The sequence below is a fragment of the Natator depressus genome, chromosome 1 (genome assembly GCF_965152275.1).
Source record: "Natator depressus isolate rNatDep1 chromosome 1, rNatDep2.hap1, whole genome shotgun sequence".
Lineage (NCBI taxonomy): Eukaryota > Metazoa > Chordata > Testudines > Cheloniidae > Natator > Natator depressus.
In genome coordinates this window covers 206,442,992-206,467,060 of record NC_134234.1, presented here as the reverse complement: position 1 = coordinate 206,467,060, position 24,069 = coordinate 206,442,992, and the positions used below count along the sequence as shown (strand labels likewise).

General features: G+C 47.2%; 1 protein-coding gene across 3 annotated transcripts; it reads right to left on the bottom strand.

The window, feature by feature from the left end:
• Positions 1-313: 313 nt before the first annotated feature.
• Positions 314-22,588, bottom strand: LOC142000769 (cystatin-B-like). 3 transcript variants are annotated; one of them, XM_074975312.1, is made up of 4 exons: positions 22,292-22,588; positions 9,568-9,660; positions 4,805-4,906; positions 314-3,598 (listed from the first exon to the last, which is right to left on the bottom strand). In XM_074975312.1, exons 1-4 carry the CDS (start codon positions 22,355-22,357, stop codon positions 3,470-3,472), a joined length of 390 nt encoding a protein of 129 aa, XP_074831413.1. In that variant the 5' UTR covers positions 22,358-22,588; the 3' UTR covers positions 314-3,469. The 3 variants fall into 3 exon arrangements, with proteins under 3 accessions (XP_074831413.1, XP_074831422.1, XP_074831431.1); XM_074975321.1 differs by having other exon boundaries at positions 9,568-9,657; XM_074975330.1 differs by lacking the exon at positions 9,568-9,660 and having other exon boundaries at positions 22,292-22,569.
• Between the last annotated feature and the right edge of the window lie 1,481 nt (positions 22,589-24,069).

Here is a 24,069-nt window from a genome sequence, read left to right as displayed (position 1 = left end):
ATTAGTTCTGCCTTATTCTGAAATCTCATTACACCAACAAACGAAGAAGGGCTCTTCTTTTTCTTCCTTCTGTTAATCCCATCAAATGGGGTCCACTCTACAAGTCCGCTCCCTCAAAAGTGCCATCTCCTCAATCACACTACATGCTAACATGCCTTCCTTTATGACAACATCTCACCACTTCTTGTTGGGTCAGCCCCTGTCATTTCCCCCCATCCATCTTGATCTGTTGGACTCTTACCCATAGAGTTGTCAGGACTGGGCTGTACATGACCAAACCATCTGAGCCTCCACTCCCTCATTTTTTTGTTTATGTTACTTTGAGCATGTCCGTAACACACACATTCTCCACCTAGTCTTTCTTGCTTACGCCACTTGCCCATCTCAGCATTTGAATTTCTCCGGATCATTTGCTCCTTGTTGCCCAACACTGAGTGCCATACATTAAAAATGGAAGGACCACCGTTTTGTAGACTTTCCCTATGAATCTTATTGGTTTCTTCCTGCCACATTCTGCACCGCTTATCTCTTTCCATTAGAGCCAGGCATTTCTTATCCTAGCTCTACTATTCTCCTTCACTAACCCAGATTCAGGAACCCAGATACTTGAAACTTTGCATTTTCAGTCCTGTCTGCCAATCTAGTTTCAGGGAGAATTCGTCAGTGTTCACATTACAGAAATTACACACCCTGCCCTGTTTTTCCTCTGCTTATTTTGAGCTCATGTTTCTCCAACACATCTCTCCATTTATCAAGATCCTCTCCTCACGGCACAGAATTTCATTTTCAAACAACATGCAGCAAGGTGCCTCCTTCTGTATGTTTCTTGTGAGGGTATCTAGGACCAGGATAAACAAGGGCTCTACGCTGATCCCTTTTGCACTCCAACCTTTAATGATAGTTCATGTGTTTCAGCACCAGAAGTTCTGACTCTTGGTGTTGCACCGACATATTTGGCTCCAATAAGCTGCACCAAGTTCTGCACAATCTTCCCCCTCAGGCACCACCAGAGGACTTCCCCTGGAACTCAGTCAGAGGCATTTTCCAGATCCATGAACTTCATGTGAATACTTTTGCTCTGCCAGAACCAATTCCAAGCCCAGTTGAAGGTTGGCATCAGGTTGTGCAGCTGGTTGTAAAAATTTGCATAAATTGACACTGAGTCCTGAAAGGAATCAAGAAAATGATTCTCGAAACGATGCACAGTGCCCCCACCCCAGCGTGGTGGAAAGCTGGCCAGGGCTATGGTACAGCTAACGAAGCTACCCCAGAAAACTAAGATCAGACAGGCAAGTTGGAATGTCGGCACACTAACTGGCTGTAGCGTGGACCCAGCAGAGACACTGAAGAGGAGGAAGGCACAGAGAGCATACATCCAGGGAACAAAACAGAAAGGGGAAAAAGAAAAAGAAATAGGCGAAGAATACAAAATGCTGTGGGGGCTCCAACTCAAGACATGGAACAGGCGTAGCCCTTGAGAGTAAAATAAAGAGAGGCTGACAGTAAATAGAATCAGCTTAAGGATGGTCAGGCTGGCTTTTGAATATGGCTTGCTAAACAGTTAGTGCATATGCATCCCAGTCTGGCCGTGGGGAAGATGAGAAGACAAGTTTCTAGGAAACGTTAGGCACTGCTCTTCAGCAAATTCCAGGAAATAGTTATCAGCGGCCACTTAAATGGATGTCTTAGAAGAGACAGGTATGGAAATGAAGTGCTATTATTACAAATCTCAGGAATTTCTGAATCCTCCTTTGTAATCAGGGTTAAAAAGTGTCCTCTCAGTCAGTAAGTTCCTTCTCCTCACCCCAATATGCTCTGGATCTTGGCAGCACCATTTCTGCTGGATGGATCCTGAAATGAAGTTTGTTTTCCAACAATGCTCTGTACCCTATATATCCCAGGGTTTTCTAGCCCATTAAATCCACAGTATTAAACCTCAACCTTTCCCTGCTCCTGATGAGAGCTTCACAGAGCCTCCTGCTTTCTCTCATAGTCAGCTGAATTTTCTGACTATCCAGATATTTTAGAACACATTTCACTCCATTTCCACTGAATCCATTTCACTCTGTGCCACATGAACTCATAGCAGCTAAAGAAGCACACCACCTTACAGCCCTTTTCCATACTGAAAATCTTTCAAACTCTTGGGAGAAAGTTTCAATGCGAGTTAGATTCCTAACTACCATTTGTTCTTTGAAAAATCTCCTCTTGTATGTCCTTCAAAACTTACTTTTACCATAGTTGCTATTTGCTTTGGGGTCAAAGCTTTCCAAAGTGACTACGATGAAGTGAGCTGTAGCTCACGAAAACTTATGCTAAAATAAATTGGTTAGTCTCTAAGGTGCCACAAGTCCTCCTTTTCTTTTTACCTAAAGTTCGGCTCCTAACTCCATACTTAGGTACCGTCATGTTGCACCTCTGTTGCCTTTCTGGTCTCTCTGAATGCACCCCTCCCTCAAGTGTTCGGCTTCTCCTTACCTGTGTCTCAGGGGAATCTTATGATTATTCCTATTGATGTCTACACTTCAAGCTGGAGGTGCAATTCCCAACATGAAGAAACATACCCAGGCGAGCTCTGATTGAGCTAGCTTGCTACAAATATAGCATAACCTTTGTTCAACCAGTTAATGAATAATGATACTTAGCTCTTATATAGCACTTTTAATCTGCACTTCAATGGCAGCTGGCCTGTCAGGGAGATTGCCCTTGCTTGGGGTTGTGAGGAAGATGGCCCTTACAAATAAAACAATCCAAATCAACACATACATCTTCAACAGCTAAGAGAACAGAGCGAAACTCCTGCTAAATACACCCTGTACCTTCTGTAGAAATATCTGCTTAGAAGTGCCTATGTGGTTTTAATGCCTTACAAGGACTTTTGGTGAAGAAGCACTGTCATATCGGACGTGTCCTCTATTGGGAACTATATCATAATCTTGCAGGGGGATGGATTTGATCGCCTAGGAAGTGCTTCTATTTCAAATGAGTATGATCCTATTTCTTTTCACTTTTTCAAGTTTGCTCCAGTGTTGTAAACCTCCATCTTTAGTTCCCTAACAATAACATAGGTTTGTTCTTTACAATTTATTGAATAACATTCCCATTCTGTAACAGGGCTAGAAGAAATTCTAATTCTTATACTACTCTATGTCACAGTTGTACTGGTTACACTCCCTTTTCTTCCAGCTCACAACAGATTCTATGGGCATGATTCTCTAGTCACTTACATGGAATTTATGCTGATTTAAATCTGTTGATTTCAATGGAACTATGCCTGTTTTACACTAGTGTAAATGAGAGGAGAACCAGGTCCCTTCTTTGGGATACTGAGGAGGGAGGGAACTCTAGAAAAGGAACTGATTTTTCAGACAAGATTTTTAAATGCACTCTCAGTCTATTCATTGGTATCGGAAACATCACTTTGTAGCCTATAAAAAAAAAATCTGAGAGGGGCTCTTTGGAATAGGCTCTAAAAGTAAGTCAGCTCATCATGCTTAGTCTTGCTGCTCTGATAACTGGAGAGGCTCAGAGGTTTGTTCTCATGAGGAAGGCTTTTGAACACTCGCAAGTGCAAGAACTCCTCATTGCCAACATGGACCTGAAAGGTAAGAAGAAAGGGACAGTAAGTTCCATGGAATAAAAGCCTTCCAGGGACAGGACGTTTTAACGAGTGTGTGTTTTGGGTTGGGGGAAGGGAAGAGGGGGCCAAGGAAGGGCTGTCTTGTTGGGGCACAGATTAGGAGTCATGAGCTCACTCCCTGGCTCTTTCACACATTCATTGTGTGGCCCTGGGGCAAGTCACTCAGGCACAGAAAGGTTGTTTCCCATCTGTAAAACAAGGATAATCAGATTTGTTTACCTGGCTGGGGTGGTGTTAATTTATTAATGCAGTGAGGTGCTCTAATCTAATCTGGGACCACAAACACTAAAACGCCTTCATCACAATCACATAGTTGTTGCATGGGGTCACTACAGGGAAGAGTGGCTCGTTTGGGTCCATATTAAACAAACTTACAGTGGGTTTTTCCATCTCCCTCTCCAGGGACACTACCAGCAAGTCACCACCTGGGAACACTTTGTTCCCAGTTCCTTTTTTCCCTGATACAGGGTCCCCCTTTCCGGCCTCTTTGCCTGAGTGTGACCAGTCCTCCCACAGCCTTTTGCTCAGGTCTTCACCCTGAGGGCTCCCTCTCTTCCAGCATTCCATTCCTCCAGGCCAACCTGCCCGTCACACCTACTCCTTCCCACTCAGGGGAATCCACCCTCCTGCAAAAACCCTCAACTTCTGGGCTCAGCTTCCCCTGACTGGGCCATATCTTCCCCTTTTCCTACGGGACACTGCCTGAGGCTTCTGCTTGTCATGGGTCCCTAACTTTGGTCTCCTCTCACCAACAGCCTGCCTCCAAGCTCCTCACCAGCAGTTCATAGTCACTGTTCTCCTTCTAAATTCAGCTCTCTGCCCAGCAACTCCTGCCAGCTCTTCCTTGCTGCTTCCTGTTTCTCTCTGCGTGCGTGCGTCTCTCTCTCTCTCTCTCTCTCTCTGCCATGGTCTCAAACAGTTCTCACCTGCCAATCTCGCCCCCCCACCCAGGGCCCAAGTGCCCTCTTTTAAGCCCAAATCGGGGGTGAGCTGATGAGCAATAGGTGCCCATTCCCTCTTAAAGGGGCCAGTCCCTCTGTGACACCCATTCTAAGGGCCAAATCACAGGAACCTCTTTGTATTTAACTAATTGAACAAGAATGAAGTATAAGATACTACACATATAAAATTCAAATTGAGAGCCCATTCCCCTCTGCCCTGTACCTTGATGAAGTAGTTTATTCCAGCAACCAGCTGAGTTTTAAACTCCACAGCAGTGAAGACCTCAAATTTCTTCCCTTCTTTTTCTTCCACCTGAAGCTTCACCTTAAGAAGAAGAAAAAAAAGAGGGTTCTACTAGTTATTCAAGGCAGACGTAAAGTCTGGAACCCATGAGCTCCACTGTTAGTGTTTCTAAGATGCGGTACAGGTCACACTGCCACGGTGTCCCTGGACATGTTGCTCTTCATGTTTCTCAAAAACATAATGGCTAAAGTGTGAGATGTTCCATAAAGCAAGATGTCAAGGTTCCTTCCCCACTCTGAACGCTAGGGTACAGATGTGGGGACCTGCACGAAAACCTCCTAAGCTTACTTTTACCAGCTTAGGTTAAAACTTCCCCAAGGTACAAACTATTTTACCCTTTGCCCTTGGACTTCCACTGCCATCACCAAACATTTATCTGGGTTTATTTTTATTAGGAAAGCGTCGTTTGGAAACATCTTTCCCCCCAAAATCCTCCCAACCCTTGCACCCCACTTCCTGGGGAAGGTTTGGTAAAAATCCTCACCAATTTGCATAGGTGACCACAGCCCAAACCCTTGGATCTTAGAACAATGAAAAAAGCATTCAGTTCTTGAAAAGAAACATTTTAATATAAGAAACAGTAAAAAGAATCACCTCTGTAAAATCAGGATGGTAAATACCTTACAGGGTAATTAGATTCAAAACATAGAGAATCCCTCTAGGCAAAACCTTAAGTTACAAAAAAGACACACAGACAGGAATATTCATTCTATTCAGCTCAGCTTAATTTTCTCAGTCATTTAAAGAAATCATAATCTAACGCATATCTAGCTAGATTACTTACTAAGTTCTAAGACTCCATTCCTGTTCTGTCCCTGGCAAAAGCATCACACAGACAGACACAGACCCTTTGTTTTTCTCCCTCCTCCCAGCTTTTGAAAGTATCTTGTCTCCTCATTGGTCATTTTGGTCAGGTGCCAGCGAGGTTACCTTTAGCTTCTTAACCCTTTACAGGTGAAAGGATTTTTCCTCTGGCCAGGAGGGATTTTAAAGGTGATTACCCCTCCCTTTATATTTATGACACAAGATGTAACAGATATGGCAATTTCTTGTACTATCCCTGAAAAACCTTACTGAATGAAGTTCAAGTATCTTTGGGATCCAGGGTATTAAATACAAAGGTTATGTATTATTGTGGGCTGGGACTGTGTGATCTCTCTCTGGGGGGGGAGATGTGATATGAACCCTGGGAAGTGTTATGACCTTCAACTGGACTGTATTTAATAATGTGCCAGACAAGAATGGACTTTTGGGACAAACAGTAACTAGTGGTTTGCTTGGGCCTCCAGGGGGAGGTGAAAGCAAATTCCTCACCTCCAGTTATGCCCAAAACCCAGCCTTTTGAAGCTACACCCTGAGGAGAGGACCATTTTCTGCTGATCACCTGTATTCAGAGTCTAAAGATCACAGGCCCAAGCTGTATAAAGGGGAGACTGACTATTCTGAGCTAAAGGCTGTTATGAACTCTTAACCACAACCCCCACCCTCCCCGTGTGCAGTTTGAACGACAGACTCCTACCAGAAAGAGCCGGTGGTAACCTGTAACTGCTGGCAATTGCAGTTGTTCATAGCCTGTGGAGAGAAAGCCAGATGCTGGTCTGTTTAGGCAGTCTGGTTTGCTGGAAATATCACAGTGTGGGCAGGGAACTCTGCAGCCTGGAAAAACCCTGGTCAGGAGGGAACGAGATATGTGTCTCCACCAAGAGAAGTGACAGCTAAGGATCAGGGAGCCTAGAGTGGGTCCTCTTGAGGGAGCACTGAGGGGAAATACAAGTGAAGTTGCCCTGAGTTGTGACACAGGGTCACCAATTGGCCCTAATTCTAGACAGGCAGTGAACCTGGGGAAGCAGCGTGGTTCAGCAGACATGGTATGAGGCTGGAACTCAAGAGATTTGGCTTCTAAATCCAGCTAGCCAGCTACTTTGCTATGTGACCATTGGCAAGTTATTTCCTCTGTCTGTGTCTCAGCTTCCCCTTCTCTACTGTGGGAAAATCATACTGACCCACCTATGCGAAGTGCTTTGAAATCTGCAGCTGAAAAACACTAGGTGTCAAAAACACACAAAACCATTCCTCTTGACAAAAGTCCTCTTTGGATCCATCTTCCTTTTCAAAATTAAAAACTGTTATTAACACCTGGATGCACAGAAGAACTCAGACTTTGTAACAGAGGCATGGCACCTGTTGCACATCTGTGATTTTCACGGCATCTCACTGCGATCCACAAAGCCTGAGTTAGGCACCTAGGTTCCCTGTACAACGAATGGGGAGAGAGGGGCATCTTAGACTGCAAGCCACAAAAAGGCAGCAAGCTAGGCAGGGTGCTGCCTAAGCTAACAAAGGCTAGCCGATGCTGACAAAAGGGGTATGCCAACCTCCACTCCTCCAACGGAGATTAGTGCCTACGCCCAGGTTGCAGGGAGGCGCCGCTCTCTGTTTAGTGATTCACGAACAAAACCCTCCGCCTGGTGTCAGGTGGCTTAGGTGCCTAAATAGTTTCTTGTGGGAATGAGTTAGATGCCTGCCTTGCCCACACAAAACAGGGGAGGGGGAGGACACAGGAGGAGGAAGAGCCGGGCTTTTCAGCCCCACTGTTCAGAGCACTCATCTGGGATGTGGGAGAACTAGATTCTTCCCTCCTGCACTTAGGATTTGAACAGGGGTCTCTCTTCTCCCCCTTTTCTCCCCTCAAGCCAAGAGAAGAACTGAACCTGGGGCTCCCGCATCCTAGGTGAGTGTGATAACCACTGAATTATGGGATATTCTGATGTGGGGCTCCCTCAACCTGTCCTGCTGAGGATCAATAAAGAAAGAGTCAAGCGTGGGGGGACTGGACTCAGGGCCTCCTACCTCACAAGTGGGTGCCCTAGCCACCAGGCTATAGAGTCTCTCTCTCTCTGACTGTTCCATGGTGTACAAGTACTTACACAGCACTGCCACCTCTTCCTTCAGCCAGATTTTGAATGAGACTCTGTCTGGTAGGTGGCCTCTGGGCACACTTACCAGAATGTGGGCCCTGCACGTGACTTATGCAGCTGACTGCCTGTCTGGCTCTAGCTCATGGATCACTCCGAGGCTTAGGATGGAGATAGGCATTTGGATGCCTGGAGAGAGGCAGCAATGCGCATACTCAGAGGCAGAAACTTAGGCACTTTGGGAATTTTTACCCTGAAGACTTTGGCATTCGGTGAATTTAGGCACCTACAGGATTTGGCGGAAATTTTGTGGATTGCCATGGAGCCAAAACCAAGACTTGGAACCTAAATCTGGGCCTAAATTATATTAAACCTAGCTACATTACTATTAGGCAAGAGGGTTTGGGGATTTCCTCCAATGCTCCCCGCTCCCATTCTCCATCCATTGTATTATAGTTTAAATAAATTACCGAAATAATTGAAACTAGAGTACTTGTATTGCATTATTTTGACAAATAAAATATGCAGAATATTGCAGAATTTTAAAATATTGTGTGCAGAATTTTTAATTTTTTGGTGCAGAATTTTTTATTTTTTTGCAGAGAATTCCCCCAGGAGTAAGTTTTTAAACCACAAAATAATTTGGTGCTGAAGTAATGTCCCATTTCCTACAGGAATATAAGCGAAGGCCAGTTAAGTGAGGCTTTAGGAAGTCTGTTTAATGGATATTTCACAGTATGACACTTATGATGGGTAATAATAATAAATAAGTGTTATAACGTAATAAAGTTTTGCATTTCAAAAATTCTTTGATCATTGATTGAGGTTTACAACCCTTTGTGAGCTAGGTATTCTTATTCCCATATTACAGAAAGGAAAACTGAAGCACAGAGAGAGGAAGTGACTTGTCTAATATCATAGATAGAGGCAGTGATAGAACCTGAGAGAATTCACAAATTACTGTTGGTCTTTCTGTGCTCAGATCACTGAAGCACACTAACTACAGCATACGCTTTAGGTCAGGGGTGGGCAAACCTTTTGTCCTGAGGGCCACATCTGGGAATAGATTTTGTATGGCGGGCCACGAATGCTCACAAAATTGGGGTGCATGAGGTGGTGATGGCTCTGGTTGGGGATGCAGGCTCCAGGGTGCAGGTTCTGGGGTGGGGCTGGGGATGAGGAGTTTGGGGGGTAGGAGGATGCTCCGGGCTGGGACCAAGGGGCTCGGAGGGTGGGAGAGGGATCAGAGCTGGGGCAGGGGGTTGGGGTGAGGGAAGGGGTTCAGGCTCCGGCTTGGGGTGTAGGCTTTGGGGTGGGACTGGGGATGAGGGGTTTGGGGTACAGGAGGGTGCTCTGGGCTGGGATCAAGGGGTTCAAAGGTGTGGTTCCTGGCCAATGGGAGCTGCAGGGGCGGCACTTGGGGTGGCGACAGTGTGCAGAGCGGAGGCCCCTGGCAGCCTGTACACATAGGAGCCGGAGGGGGGGGGCATGCTGCTGCTTCTGGGAGCCACGTGGTGTGGCTCCCGACCCTGATCCCCGGCTGGAGCACCAGGAGGGCCAGCATGGAGCGGCCCCCAGTCTTGCTCCTCGGCTGGAGTGAGGCAAGTCCCAGACCCCGCTCCCTAGTGGGAGCTTGAGGGCCAGATTAAAATGGCTGGTGGGTTAGATCTGGCCCGTGGGCTGAAGTTTGCCCACCCCTGCTTTAGGTTGAAGAGAGGGATATTTCAAACTTTACTTATAAGGACAAGGAAAGTTAATGATACTGACCAGTAATGCAGCCTTGTAGTGCCTCAACCCCAGCTCAATACAGCTGGTCTCACCTCCTTTGGGTGTATGGCTATGTATTCCTCCACCTCTCTGCTGTGCAGGAACACAAACAAGGAGCATATACACAATCCAGCTCAGAAAAGGAAATTCCTGTTCCCTGTAAATATCCATTAAACAGGAGGAAAAAAAACATATGCCATTGTATTGCCGAGTCAGCACACCTGCTCCCACTCCAAGCACAGAAGGTTCCAGCTGGCTGCTCCTCAGGCTACTTCAGGAAACTGTGGAGTGGAAATGTACCTAAAGGATTCCTGCATCCAGGACTCCCCCCACCCCCGGCAGGAAAAAAAGACAGGACCAAGAACTTGCTCATTTCACAGTCGAGCTGAGCTCTAGGCCACTTGTACTAGCACCTTCCCTCTCATAGTGCATGAGAGGGAGCTCTGGCCACTCTGTACGCTGTCTGTCACAGGGGAAGGGCTCCCGTCCCCACCTGTACCCCCCACTCATAAGAGTACATCTCATTGTAACTCCAAAACTGAAGCAGTGAAGCTCTAACTCTCCCCATGCAAAATGCAAATAACCCCCAGCAATCTTGTATTTTACAATGGGAGAATACGACCCACAGAGGGTGCAGTCAATCTTAGCCCAATTCCTTTTCCTACAGCGCTACAGGTAAGGATATTACTAAGAGCCAGCTAGTGGACTGAGTGTGCCTGTCACTGCATTAGCAGCCAAGCTGCTGCTGCTGCGAACATTCTGTGTAAACACAACTGAAGTGCTGATGAGCTAATGTTGCAGCACTAAACCCGAAGGAAAAATCCAGTAATATCATGACCTTCCCCTCAGTGATTCTAGACCCTGCTCTGAGTGTTAGAGGCTAGGCAGACAACCTGGATCAGCATATTTTGTTTTTCCACCCTAAAGCAGAACACTTGGCTCCACAGATGCAGATGAGCCACAGTCGTATGTAGCCCGGGGGCTGACGTTATTACCACAGAAACACCAACTCACAAGAGCATGTGACTGATGGGCATCACCAGTCCCAGGAGGGAGGGGAGCTCACAGGAGAAGTGGTTCTGTGGTCCAGAAGGAGGGAGGAGGTAGACCAGTAGAGAGTCTCTGAGTAAAAATAAAAGGGTTAAACAAAAATAGGGTTGATGTAATGCTGGGGGTGTGTGTGTGTGTGGTGGGGGAATGCTACTATAGACCACTAAATCAGGGAGAGGAGGTGGAGGAGGCATTTCTAAACAAAAATATCCAAAACACAGGATCTGGTAGTAATGGGGGACTTTAACTACAGACATCTGTTGGTAAAGTAATACAGCAAAACACAAAAATCTCCAATAAGTTCTTTGTATGTATCCAGGACAAGTTTTTGTTCCAGAAAGTGGAGGAAGTAACCAGGGGCACAGCCATTTCAGACTTGATTCTGACCAGCAGGGAGGAATTCGTTGCGAATCTGAAGGTGAACGGCAATTTGGGTGACAGTGATCATGAAAAGATGGATTTCATGATTCTAAGGAAAGGAAGGAGTGAGAGCAGCAAAATAAGGATAATGGACTTCAAAAAAGCAGACTAAAACTCAGAGAACTGGTAGTTAAGGTCCGATGGAAAGAATATCTAAGGGAAAAAATCAGTTCAAAAGAGCTGGCAGTTATAGAATCATAGAAGGTTAGGGTTGGAAGAAACCTCAGAGGTCATCTAGTTCAACCCCCTGCTCAAAGCAGGACCAGTCACCATCTAAATCATCCCAGCCAGGGCTTTGTCAAGCTGGACCTTAAAAACCTCTAAGGATGGAGATTACACCACCTCCCTGGGTAGCCCATTCCAATGCTTCACCACCCTCCTAGTGAAATAGTGTTTCCTAATATCCAACCTAGACCTCCCACACTGCAACTTGAGACCACTGGTCCTTGTTCTGTCATCTGCCACCACTGAGAACAGCCGAGCTCCATCCTCTTTGGAAAACACTCCCTCCCTCCCCCCCCCCATCAGGTAGTTGAAGGCTGCTATCAAATCCCCCCTCACTCTTCTCTTCTGCAGACTAAACAAGCCCAGTTCCCTCAGCCTCTCCTCATAAGTCATGTGCCCCAGCCCCTTGATAATTTTCATTGCCCTCCGCTGGACTCTCTCCAATTTGTCCACATCCTTTCTGTAGTGGAGGGCCCAAAACTGGACACATTACTCCAGATGTGGCCTCACCAGTGCCGAATAGAGTGAAATCATCACTTCCCTCAATCTGCTGGCAATGCTCCTACTAATGCAGCCCAATATGCCGTTAGCCTTCTTGGCAACAAGGGCACACTGCTGACTCATACCCAGCTTCTCATCCACTGTAATCCCCTGGTCCTTTTCTGCAGAACTGCTGCTTAGCCAGTCAGTCCCCAGCCTGTAGCGGTGCATGGGATTCCTCAAGGAGACAATATTAAAGACACAACTATAAACTATTCTGACGCAAAGGAAAGATCGGAAGAATAGTACGAGGCCTATATGGCTCTATCAGGAGCTCTTTAATGACCTGAGAATCAAAAAGGAATCCTACCAAAAAGTGGAAACGTGGTCAAATTGATAAGGAGGAGTACAAAAGAACAGCACAAGTGTGTAGGGACTAAAATCAGAAAGGCTAAAGCACACCTAGCAAGGGACATAAAAGGCAATAAAAAGAGGTTACTTAAATACATTAGGAGTAAGAGAAAGATGAAGGAAAGTATAGGTCCTCTATTTAGTGGGGAAGGAGAGCTAATAACTGATGGCATCAAGAAAGCTGAGTTGCTTACTGCCTATTTTGCTTCAGTCTTCACTAAAAAGGTTAACGATGACCAGATATTCAATACAATTATTGACAACCAGGGGGAAGGAATGCAAGCCAAAATAGGGAAAGAACAGGTTGAAGAATATTTAGATACGTTAGATGTATTCAAGCAAGCAGAGCAGATGAAATCCATCCCAGGGTACTTAAGGAACTAGCTGAAGCAATCTTGTTAGCAATTATCTTTGAGAACTCCTGGAGGATGGGTGAGGTCCCAGAAGATCGGACCTATCTTTAAAGGGGGGGGAAGGGGACGACAAGGAGGACCCAGGGAATTATAGACCAATTAGCCTAACTTCAATATTTGGAAAGATACTGAAGCAAATTATTAAACAATCAATTTGTAAGCATCTGGAGGATAACAGGGTTATAAAAAATAGTCGGCAGAACAAATCCTGCCAAACCAACTTAATTTTCTTCTTTGATTGGATTGCTGACCAAGTGGATGAGGGGGGGAGCGGAAAACATGATATACGTTGATTTTATTAAGGCTTTTGACACAGTTCTGCATGACATTTTCACAAGCAAACTAGGGAAATGTGGTCTAGATGAAATTACTATAAGGTGGGTGAACAACTGATACTCAAACAGTAGTTATCAATGGTTTGCTGTCAGATTGGGAGGGCACATCCAGTGGGGTCTTGCAGGGGTCATTCCTGTGTCTGGGACTATTCAATATTTTCATTAAGGACTTGGATAATGGAGTAGAGAATATGCTTATAAAATCTGCAGATGACACCAAGCTGGGAGGCGCTGCAAGCCTTTTGGAGGACAGGTTTAAAATTCAAAATGACCTTGACAAATTAGGGAATTGGTCTGAATTCAGCAAGATTAAATTCAATAAAGACAAGTGCAAAGTACTTCACTTAAGGAGGAAAAAATCAAATGCACAATTACAAAATGGAAATAATTATCTAGTTGAAGTGCTGAAAAGGTTCTGGAATTTATAGTGGACCACAAACTTAATATGTCATCAATACGATGCAGCTGCAAAAAAAGCTAATATCATTCTGGGGTGTGTTAACAGGCACACTGTATGGAAGACACAGGAGGTAATTGTCCCGCTCTACTCAGCACTGGTGTGGTCCCAGATGGAGTCCTGTGTCCAATTCTGGGCACCACAATTTAGGAAAGATGTGGATAAATTGGAAAGAGTCAAGAGAAGAGCAATAAAAATGATAAGAGGTTTAGAAAAGCTGACCTATGAGGAAAGGTTAAAAATAACTGGGTATATTTAGTCTTGAGAGAAGAAGACTGAGAGACCTGATAACAGCCTTCCAATATGTTAATGGCTGTTTTAAAGAGGAATGTGATCAATTGTTCTCCATGTCCACTGAAGGTAGGACAAGAAGTAATGGGCTTAATCTGCAGCAAGGAAGATTTAGGTTAGAAATTATTTCCTATTATCTAATTATAAGGGTAGTTAAGCTCTGGAAAAGGCTTCCAAGGGAGGATGAGGAATCCCATCATTGTAAGCTTTAAAAACAAGACGGACAAACACCTGTCAGGGATGGTCTAGGTTTACTTGGCCCTGCCACAGCACAGGCGGCTGGACTTCTACCTGCTGCACATCCTCTTGTAGCTTGAAAAGTTTGAGGCTGGCCAGTCAGAATCACGTATGGGAGAGTACATTAGGATGAACCAGCAGCAACATGGAACTGCCACACTAGCCTGGGGCACACTGAAATGACTCCTCATGCTATCCAGAGCATGCCTATTTGCATTGTGCTGTGAGGTTCCCAGTTCTCTGACACTCCCTCTTGTGAGGTTAGGAAGGAGGTAGGGGATGTCTGAATGGAGAAACATTGCATAAGGCAATGAGAACATAGGGTGTTGGGCTGGTGGATATAAGAGGGAAGGTGAGGGCAGAATACAATATATGAAGAGGAGTCTCTACCCAGTGGGATATGGTATGGTTTTGTAACTGTGTAGGCAGACTGTCTCTGGAGTTTCTGTATGCTGTGTAAGGAATCAAATCCACAGAGAGGTTTTGAAAACTTATAACAGACTTTTGGGAAACACTTAAATTGGACTTAGCACAACATGCTTATTCTATTTAAAAATTAGCACTATCCAAAAATCAGTGTAGCATGTATTAAACAGATTTAAAACCAGCTAAATTACATCAAAAAAGTAATCATTTAGCAGGGAATTATCATCCATTCTGGGGTGTTTCTGGTGGGGTCCCATAGGGATCTGTTATTGGCTCAATGCTATAAAATTTGTGTAAGCATAGTCAGGATGAGCTCCACCCTGACATCTGGTGGTGAGGTGTGGCAAGTTGTGGAAAAGAACTTCAGGGGCCAATCTCATTTGCATAGGCACACCCACCCCGCCTAGAATGAGGCCATAGCTGCCCAAATGGTCACTTTGGCTGCTGTGGGATCCCCAGCGTCTCTGTTATTGGGGCAGGAAGAATAAATTGTTATTACCCTGATTATGGGAATCAAGGACAGTGGAACTGTACTTGGCCTTTTGTTATGATGGAGGGACTCACCATCAACTAAGTAGCACTCGCTAGGCAAGGGACATGGGTTCCAAAACTCTGTGAATTGAGAGAGGTTGGAGATAGGTATTAATACTTGGTGGCATGGGCCCCCCTGGTGAGGGCCTTACATGCTAATTGCACTTCCTCCTCTCTCCACTGTGGAATATCAGAGCTAATTTTGATTCCATTAGGAGTCTAGTTACAGGCTGCTGAGCCGAATTCACTTTGGGCTAATGGTGCACCAGCACTGAGGCTTCCCTACTACAAGCTGAAATCACAAAAGAGCTAAACTTACTAAGAGCTGAAATCACTGAGTGTTGTATTAAGTAGTGGGGGAGCCTGAAGATATATGGTGGAGCAGTTTGCGGGACGGCTGGCAGAGCAGCTGGTGGAGCAGAGCAGTTTGTCGAATGCCTGGAGCAGCTCATGGGGTGGCTGGCAGAGCGGAGCCCCATGGAGAGGTGGGGTAATCAGCTTTGGACCATGTAAGGTGCCCCTTAACGCCAACGCCTCCCCCCCCCATCTCCACCCAGGTTGGGAGGTAAAACTCTGCGGCTGCCCTGACCAGGGACAGAGACTTTTGGGTCGTGGGACTTTGGGTGATTTTGGGTTGCCGGACTCAAGAACCAAAGGGAAAGGACACACCCCAATTTGCTTGGGGTGGGTTTTTTGCTCATGACTTGTGTTATGAATCCTGTTGGTGGTGTTTCCCCAACATAATGCCACATTGTTTCTCTCTGTTATTAAAAGGCTTTTTGCTACACTCAGACTATGTGCTTGCGAGAGGGGAAGTATTGCCTCTCGGAGGCGCCCAGTGGGGGTGGTATATATTTGTCCCAGGTCACTGGGTGGGGGCTCGAGCCGGGTTTGCATTGTCTTATTGGAATGGAACCTCTAGATACTGAACCCAGCCCTTGTTGCTGCCAACACTGACAGGCAGAAAGGTTACATTTGTTTATCCATGCATTATGTCTCGGAGAAAATATAAAATCACGGCTGGCAAATTTTGCAGATGACACAAAAAATTGTGGAGGTGTAAATAAGAACAGGACAGTTCTACAGAATGATCTGGATCACTTGGTAAACTAGATTAATTTAACAACATGCACTTTAATACAGCAAAATGCAAGGTCATACTTCTAGGAACAAAGAATGCAGGTCACACTTACAGAATGTGGGAATATATCCTAGAAAGCAGTAGGGATGTAAAATGTTAACTGGTTAACCGATAAGCATCGGTCTTACCAGTAACATATTCAGTTCATGTTTAAATGCCTAATGTGTACATGAAAAACACCACAGCAGTACTATTTCATAGGGCAGCAGTTTTCCAACTTTTTTTCTGGGGACCCAGTTGAAGAAAATTGTTGATGTCCGCAACTCAACAGAGCTGGGGATGAGGGGTTTGGGAGGGGCTCAAGGATGAGGTAGAGGGTTGGGGTGAGGGCTGTGGCCAGGAATGAGGGGTTCAGGGTGTGGGAGAGGGCTCTGCGCTGGGGCAGGAGGTTGGGAAGGAGTCAGGGCTCTGGGCTGGGGGTGCGGGTTCTGGGGTGGGGCTGTGGATGAGGATGAGGGGTTTGGGGTGCAGAAAGGGGTTCCAGGTTTGGGGAGGCTCAGGGTGGGGCAGGGGGTTCGGGTGTGGGATTGGGACATGGGCTTACCTCCCGTGGCTCCCAGTCAGCAGTGCAGCCGGGGTGCAGAGGCAGGCTTCCCTCCTGTTCTGGCACCGCGGACTGCGCTGTGCCCAGGAAGCGGCCAGCAGCAGGTCTGGCTCCTAGGTGGAGGAGTGCAAGCGGCTCTGGGCGGCTCTCGCCTGCAGGCACCCTCCCCCTCCCCAGTGGAGCCGGTGCTTGGGGCGGGGGCAGCGTGTGGAGCCCTGTGGCCCCCCTAGAAGCCAGACCCACTGCTGGCTGCTTCCAGGGCACAGTGTGGTGTCAGAACAGGTAGGCACTAGCTTGCCTTAGCTGGGCAGCACCGCCGACGGGACTTTTAACGTCCCGGTCAGCAGCACTGACCAGAGTGACCCAGTGCCTGACATGCCTGACCCAAAGTTTGAAAAACATTCTCATAGGGTATGTGATAGGTATGTAACAGGTTCCGCATTGTTTGGACCATTGCTATGGAACTGACATCACACTTTAGTAGCGTTAAACCTTCAAACATCATCGCGTAGGTTATCGTGATTTTTGGTAACTACTATTCCCTAGTGAAGATGGAGTGATCGAAAAGGAGTAATGCCTGGAATCATTTCACAAAAATAACAGAAGACACCGTTACATGTAAACTGTGTAATACAGAGCTGAGATATGCAAACAGCACCAGAGCAATGCTGAACTATTTGAAGCTGAAACATCCCTCTGTTTCATGTGAAAAAGAAGGCAAAAATCAAACAACGCTGACCGTGTTTGTTTCTGGCAGTTCAAGAAAATGCAAAGCACAAGACTGACACCAGAGCATGTAAACATGTTAATTTTTCTTAACAAAAATCAGCAGTAGGTTGAAATTCTAATCGGACTTTTTGTGTTTTTGGATGGCTCAGGGATATTACGGAAAAAATTAAACAAAAAAGTGGGTTTCACACATAAGACTGTCTGTTTTTGTTGTTAGTAAAGGCACTTGACAAAGATAATGTGTGTGTGGTAGATTCATGGTGAACTTGTTAACGGTTAAACGGTTAACTGATACTTTTTAAAATGCTATTTACATCCCTGGAAAGCAGTGACACCGAAGATGATTTAGGATCATTCTAAGTAAGCAACTGAACATGAGCTCCCAGTGTGATGTACCTAAGACGGCAACATGATCCTTGGGTGTACGAGCAGGATGGCAAGTAGAAATAGGGAGACGATATTACCATCCTGTCCAGCATTTAGTGAGATCATTACTGGAATACGCTGTCCAGTTCTGGTGTCTACACTTCAAAAACAATGTTGACATATTGGAAAGGGCTCAGAAAAGAGCTACAAGAATGATGCAAGTTCTGGAAAACCTGCTTTACATTGAGAGACTAAAACTCTGCCTGCTTAGTTTATCCAAGAAAAAAGAGATCTTGATCACAGTCCATAAGTAACTACATGGGAAGATTTCTGATAGTAGCAGGTTCTTTACTCTAGCAGACACAAGCATAATAGATCCAATGGCTGGAAGTCAAAGCTATATAAATTCAGAATAGAAATAAGGCCTACAGAGGAGCATGGGCACATAGACTCCCCTGCCAGGGCCATATGCCACTGATCTTGAGCAACATGTGCAACTGCAGGGCTTTTTGCTGCCACTCCAGACACAGCAGAGGGGCAGCTATTCCCTGGTAGCCCGCGTATCATCCCAACACAGATAATCATACCCTAAGATTTTATTACAGGGATGAGTTGTCCCTTTAGGACTCTGAGAAGGAAACATCTTGGTGAAAGTGTAACTCCCCAATAACCCCACACCACACCTCTCCCTAAACCTGCTGCCAGACTGAAAACACTGCCTTCACTGCAACTGTGTTCTGCTTCCCAAAATACTTGAAATGCCTCTTCCGGATGGGGCTGAATGCAGAAGGGTACAATTACTTTAACACGAAGCCCTCTCCAATCCCCCACTGGCCTCTTTCACTCCCCAGTCTGCCTCCAGTCACCCGCTTCTGCCACATCCTGCCCTTCCCCCACCACCCCAGAGCAGCTATCTGGAGTCTCTTTGGTCCCTCCTGCTACCTGGAGCCTCCTTCCTGCCCCTCTGCTATCCCCCAAAGCAGGATTTCCCCCGAAGGACCATCACACTGCAAGGTGTATCATAGTCAAATAGCTTCACCTCCTGGCTCTGAGCCCAAAAGTACTCACATTCACTCACACCGTTTTGCTGTCCAGATCCCAGGCTATCCCCATTCCTCCCCGCCCCAATCTCTGCTACTTGGCTCATTTGGCGGGTCAGAGGAACGTTTGATGGGGGCGAGGGAGTGGCGATGTCAGGCGGCTCGGGCCACCTCCGCGCATCCTGTTTTCAGTTTAGGGAAATACGGTCACCCTACACATACTCTGCACTGCTGACAAGTTGCCAGCATTCTGCAGTTATCACCAGGAGGACCACAGTCAAACACCAAACACTCCTTTATAGAAAAATCCTATAGAATGTAATAGAAGATAAAAACCTTTCTAGAGAGTGTTGCAATCAATCTGCAGTATCATATAGCGAGGATATAATTATCTATTGAATCCTACAGGATGGTTTAAGAAGTCTGTAGAAAAGATCCTATTCTCTCCTAAACTCTATAGGCACAATGGCCACACAGAGGAGTAAGGGGATAACCACCTTACTCCCCTTCTTGGGCTAACTACATCACAGGTAGAAGCAAGTGGGGGAGAGAGGGAGGGAAGGGAAAAGCAGCCTCTGCAGAACTGCTAGTCCCCCTCTTGTGCAGATGGGTGGGGAGTAGGGGAGCCAGGGCTCTGTCCCCCAACACACCAGCCAGCATAGTTGAGGTGGCATGCCATGGGAAGTACAGTAGAACCCCATTTATCCAACCCTCCATTATCTGGCTCTCCGTATTAACCGAACAACTTGCGCGCACACAGGAAATTGACCTCACGTCTGTAACCATAGTGTCTTTTCAGCCATGTAAAACAGTTTGTATATTCTGTTAAGTAGCTAAGAAGACGTTCTCATAAACTAGGGGAAACTGTTCCCAGAAAGTTTGTGGATGATACCAAGCTGGGAGGGGTTGGAAGTGCTTTGGAGGATAGGATTAAAATTCAAATAGATCTGGAGAAATGGTCTGAATTAAATAGGATGAAATTCAATAAGGACAAATGCAAAGTACTCCACTTAGGAAGGAACAATCAGTTGCACACATATAAATTGGGAAATGATTGTCTAGGAAGGAGTACAGCAGAAAGGAATCTGCGCGGTCATAGTGGATCACAAGCTAAATGAGTCCACAGCATAACACTGTTGCAAAAAAAAAAAAAAAAAAGCAAACATCATTCTGGGATGTATTAGCAGGAGTGTTGTCAGCAAGACACAAGAAGTAATTCTTTTGCTCTACTCCATGCTGATTCGGCCTCAGCTGGAGTATTGTGTCCAGTGCTGGGCACCACATTTCAGGAAAGATGTGGACACATTGGAGAAAATCCAGAGAAAAGCAACAAAAATGATCAAAGGTCTAGAAAACATGACCTAAGAGGGACGATTGAAAAAAATTGGGTTTGTTTAGTCTGGAGAAGAGACAACTGAAGGGGGACATAACAGTTTTCAAGTACATAAAAGATTGTTACAAGGAGGAGGGAGGTAAATTGTTGTCGTTAACCTCTGAGAATAGGACAAGAAGCAATGGGCTTAAAATGCAGCTACGGCAGTTTAAGTTGGACATTAGGAAAAACTTTAATTGTCAGGGTAGTTAAGCACTGGAATAAATTGCCTAGGGAGGTTCCAGAATCTCTGTCATTGGAGATTTTTAAGAGCAGGTTAGAAAAACACCTGTCAGGGACGGTCTAGTCCTACCATGAGTGCAGGGGACTGGACTAGATGACCTCTCGAGGTCCCTTCCAGTCCTACAATTCTATAAGGCGGGTATGTATGTTTTAATGCTTTTCTGGGCAGGGTCAGCTAGTTTAAAAGCAACTTCATATTTTAAAATAATGGATAAAAAGCTCTTTGCCCATTCTCCTGATTATCTGAATTTTGGATTATCTGATCTGGTCCCGGTCCCAATTAGATCCGATAAACGGGGTTCTACTGTAATTTGTTCCAGATACAGGGCTGGCAGAGATAACTTTTCCCCTGGAGCAAGAGGGAGTCTAAATTCCAATCTGGTTTCTGGTCTGCCCTTGGGACTTCACACAGGTCCAGGGACCCCGGAACCAGAGGTGTCAGGGGGGCCATAGCCCTCCCACTTTTTGAAAGTGGATAGGCCTGGGCCGTCCAATTTTTGCCAGGGCAGACCCTGCTCCCTTCTCCCCGAGGCCCCACTCACGAGGCAGGCCAACATGGAGCCTGGCTGGGGAGCTGGGGCAGTTGCGTGTGGATCTTCCACTTGCCCACGGTGTGAGAGCAGCCCCAGGCCTGTGTCCCCACCCCCAGGATCTGCACCGGGCTGTGGAGGTGGAGGGTCCATGACTCCGCATGGGCTCCCCACAGCTGCCCGCGCAACTCTCAGGAAGGGGGGGCTTGGAACAGCTGTTTTTGGCTCACCCTGAACAGGCACCCTGGCCCCACTCTGGCTTCCGGCTTGGCTGGGGGCAGGGCCCCCGGTGCCCCCACTTTTGGGAAGGCTCCAATGCCCTTGCACAGGTCTCAGAGCAAAGCCAGAACTGAGCCCTATAAACATTTTAAAGTAATTTTTATAGGACCCCCCCCTTTTGATTTCATCCTTATTAAATTATGTAAGACTTCTCATTTTTGAAGAATTTTTTGGGCAAATTTCAAAGCCTCTCCTTTCCAGTGGAGAAGGATTTCGTTGTGTGTTTCAACAAGACATAAAACAATCTCCCTCATTCAGAGTGTTCCTAAACGACAGTCCCTGCTCTTGATTTACAGGCCCCCATGTTCCCGTGCAGAGGTGAACCTCCTGAGAAATCATCACTGGCATTACCACACTTTTTTACTCTCTGCAGCAGACAAGTACCTCATGCCCTGAGCAGCAGCTCCGCTTGTCACTCAGTTTCCATTCTCAATACACGCTGTTTATGAGAGAAAAGTTGCTTTTATTTTGTAGTGCGTTGCCATTTCCCCCCTCTCTGTAGGGTGACCAGACGTCCCGTTTTTAGACCCTCTTGCAGATGTCCCAACTTTTTTTTTAAAAAATGGGCAAACTGTCCCATATTTTCTGTCGGTCTGTCCTCCATCAGTACCGGCGGGTCCTGCTGCTAGCTGGATCCCTACTCGCCAGCTGCCTGCCCACCAGCGGTGGGGTGGGGGGGGAGTGGGGGGTCCAGTGGCTGAGGGTGGGGCTGGGTGTGCAAGGCTGGTGGCAGGACAAAGATGCAGCGTGTGGGGCTGGCCGCTCCTGCCAGTCTGTCAGCGCAGCCCCTGCTGAATGCTGGCTCTTGATCAGCAGGGCCCTGCCCCCGTCCCGTTTCCGGCTGGCGCTGTGAGCTGTGGTGGCTGCTGAGTGTCAGCAGGTGCCACACAGCGGCTGGTTATGTGTCACCTCTGCCCCCCCCCCTTTTACCTGCTCCTCCTCGGTCTTTTTAACAGGGGCTTAGTCCACTACATGTTAACTTGAACGTTTGCACCGCATCACTCTGATTGCTTGCCGCTGAACTCACCTGAACAGGAGTCATTTTACCAGGTGTCTCAGACCCAGCACAGGGACGCGAACCATGGGCACCCTGCCGCTCCGCCGCTCAACCAGGCGCGCTGGGTGCAAAGGCCTCCTTGCCCCCCCCCGCCCCCGCCCCCGCCCCCCGGCTTAGCGGCTCGGTAGCCCGGCCAGGCGCCCTCACCTCATCGAGGATCTGCTGCGTCTCCGGGGTAGCCGGCCGGACACCCGTCAGCCCGCCACACTGCATGATGGCGGCGGCTGAGCGCGGAGCTCCGAGTCCACCACCAGCCGGGCCGAAGCGACGTCGCCGGGAACAAAGGTTCCGTCACGTGAGCTCAGCCCCGGGCTCCTATTGGGCGGGCTGGAGGAGAAGGTGGGTGCGACTCTGAGATGCCAGCTCACGCGCCCTGACCAGGCTCCGGGCCGGGGCGTGTGACGGGCAGGCGCCTCCCCAGCGAGCCAGCCCCGCCCAGCCCCGCGAGCCCGCCCGCGCGCGCGCCTCCGTGGCGGAGGCTGGATCCGGCTGCTCTCCCGGGCTCTCGGGTGGGACTCGGGGCGGCAGCGCCTCCTCCCCGCTCAAGGAGCGCGGTGGGGGCCAGGGCGTGGCCCCGTGGAGCGGGGACGGGGAAGCCCTGGGCAAGCGGGGGGAGCGTAGATCTCGGAGGCGCGCCGCACCGTCCTTTGAGAGGCGTTGAGAAGAGCCCTGAGCGCTCACCCCTGGCTGCTGCCTCGCCCTGCATGAGTCCCGGCAGGGCGAGGCCCGTCTGGTGCACGAGAAGTGGCTCCAGGCAGCGGCAGCGCCCGGGACAGGCATGGGCAGAACTGCTATCCCATGATCACAGCACTGAAGTGGGTCAGTGTGGCAGGTAAACAGCTGATCCTTTGGCATTGACCCTACGTTTAATTCACTCATTGTATATAAAAAGGGTATGCAGGTGGGGTGCACGCTTTAAGACCTCTTTCCACCTAGCTTGTGCTGCAGGAGACAGGGAGACCAGCTACTTGCGCTGGGGTCTCTGTATTGTTGCCAACTTCTGGAAAAGTTTTGCAAGGGACACTTGGCCAAATATGCTGGGTTTCTGGGGTCACTGAAAGTTTTGTGTACATTCTGAAGAGGTTTAAGATTCATAAACTTTATAAACGTTAAGTACTTAATGGCCACAAGTCCGCTGTGGTGTTATGTCCATTTTACAGATGGGGAAATTGAGGCTCAAATAGATTATGGTTGACATTTTCAAACTTGGGTGTATAAAATCATGAATCTATCCATCCAAGTTGACCTGATTTTCAGCTGTGCTGAGCATTTTCAGACCTCATTACTTTCAGTGGAAGCTGGGGTGCTCAGCATATCAGGATTTAAATGCCTAAGTTTAGGGACCCCGGTTTGAAGATTCTGGGTAATGGATGCTGACCCCTATCTGTGCCTATCCTTGCAACAAAGCCCGTTACCAACTCTGTCCACATATCTATTCAGGGGACACCATCATAGGGCCTAATCACATCAGCCATGCTATCAGGGGCTCGTTCACCTGCACATCTACCAATGTGATATGTGCCAGCAATGCCCCTCTGCCATGTACATTGGCCAAACCGAACAGTCTCTACACAAAAGAATGAATGGACACAAATCAGATGTCAAGATTTAACACATTCAAAACCAGTCGGAGAACACTTCAATCTCCCTGGACACTCAATTTCAGACCTAAAAGTCGCAATTCTTCAACAAAAAAAACTTCAGAAACAGACTCCAACGAGAAACTGCAGAATGGAATTAATTTGCAAACTGAACACCATTAAATTAGGCTTGAATAAAGACTGGGAGTGAATGAGTCATTACACAAACTAAAAACTATTTCCCCATGCTAATTTTTCCCCTACTGTTACTCACACCTTCTTGTCAGCTGTTTGAAATGGGCCATCCTGATTATCACTACAATTTTTCCCCCCTCCTGCTGATAA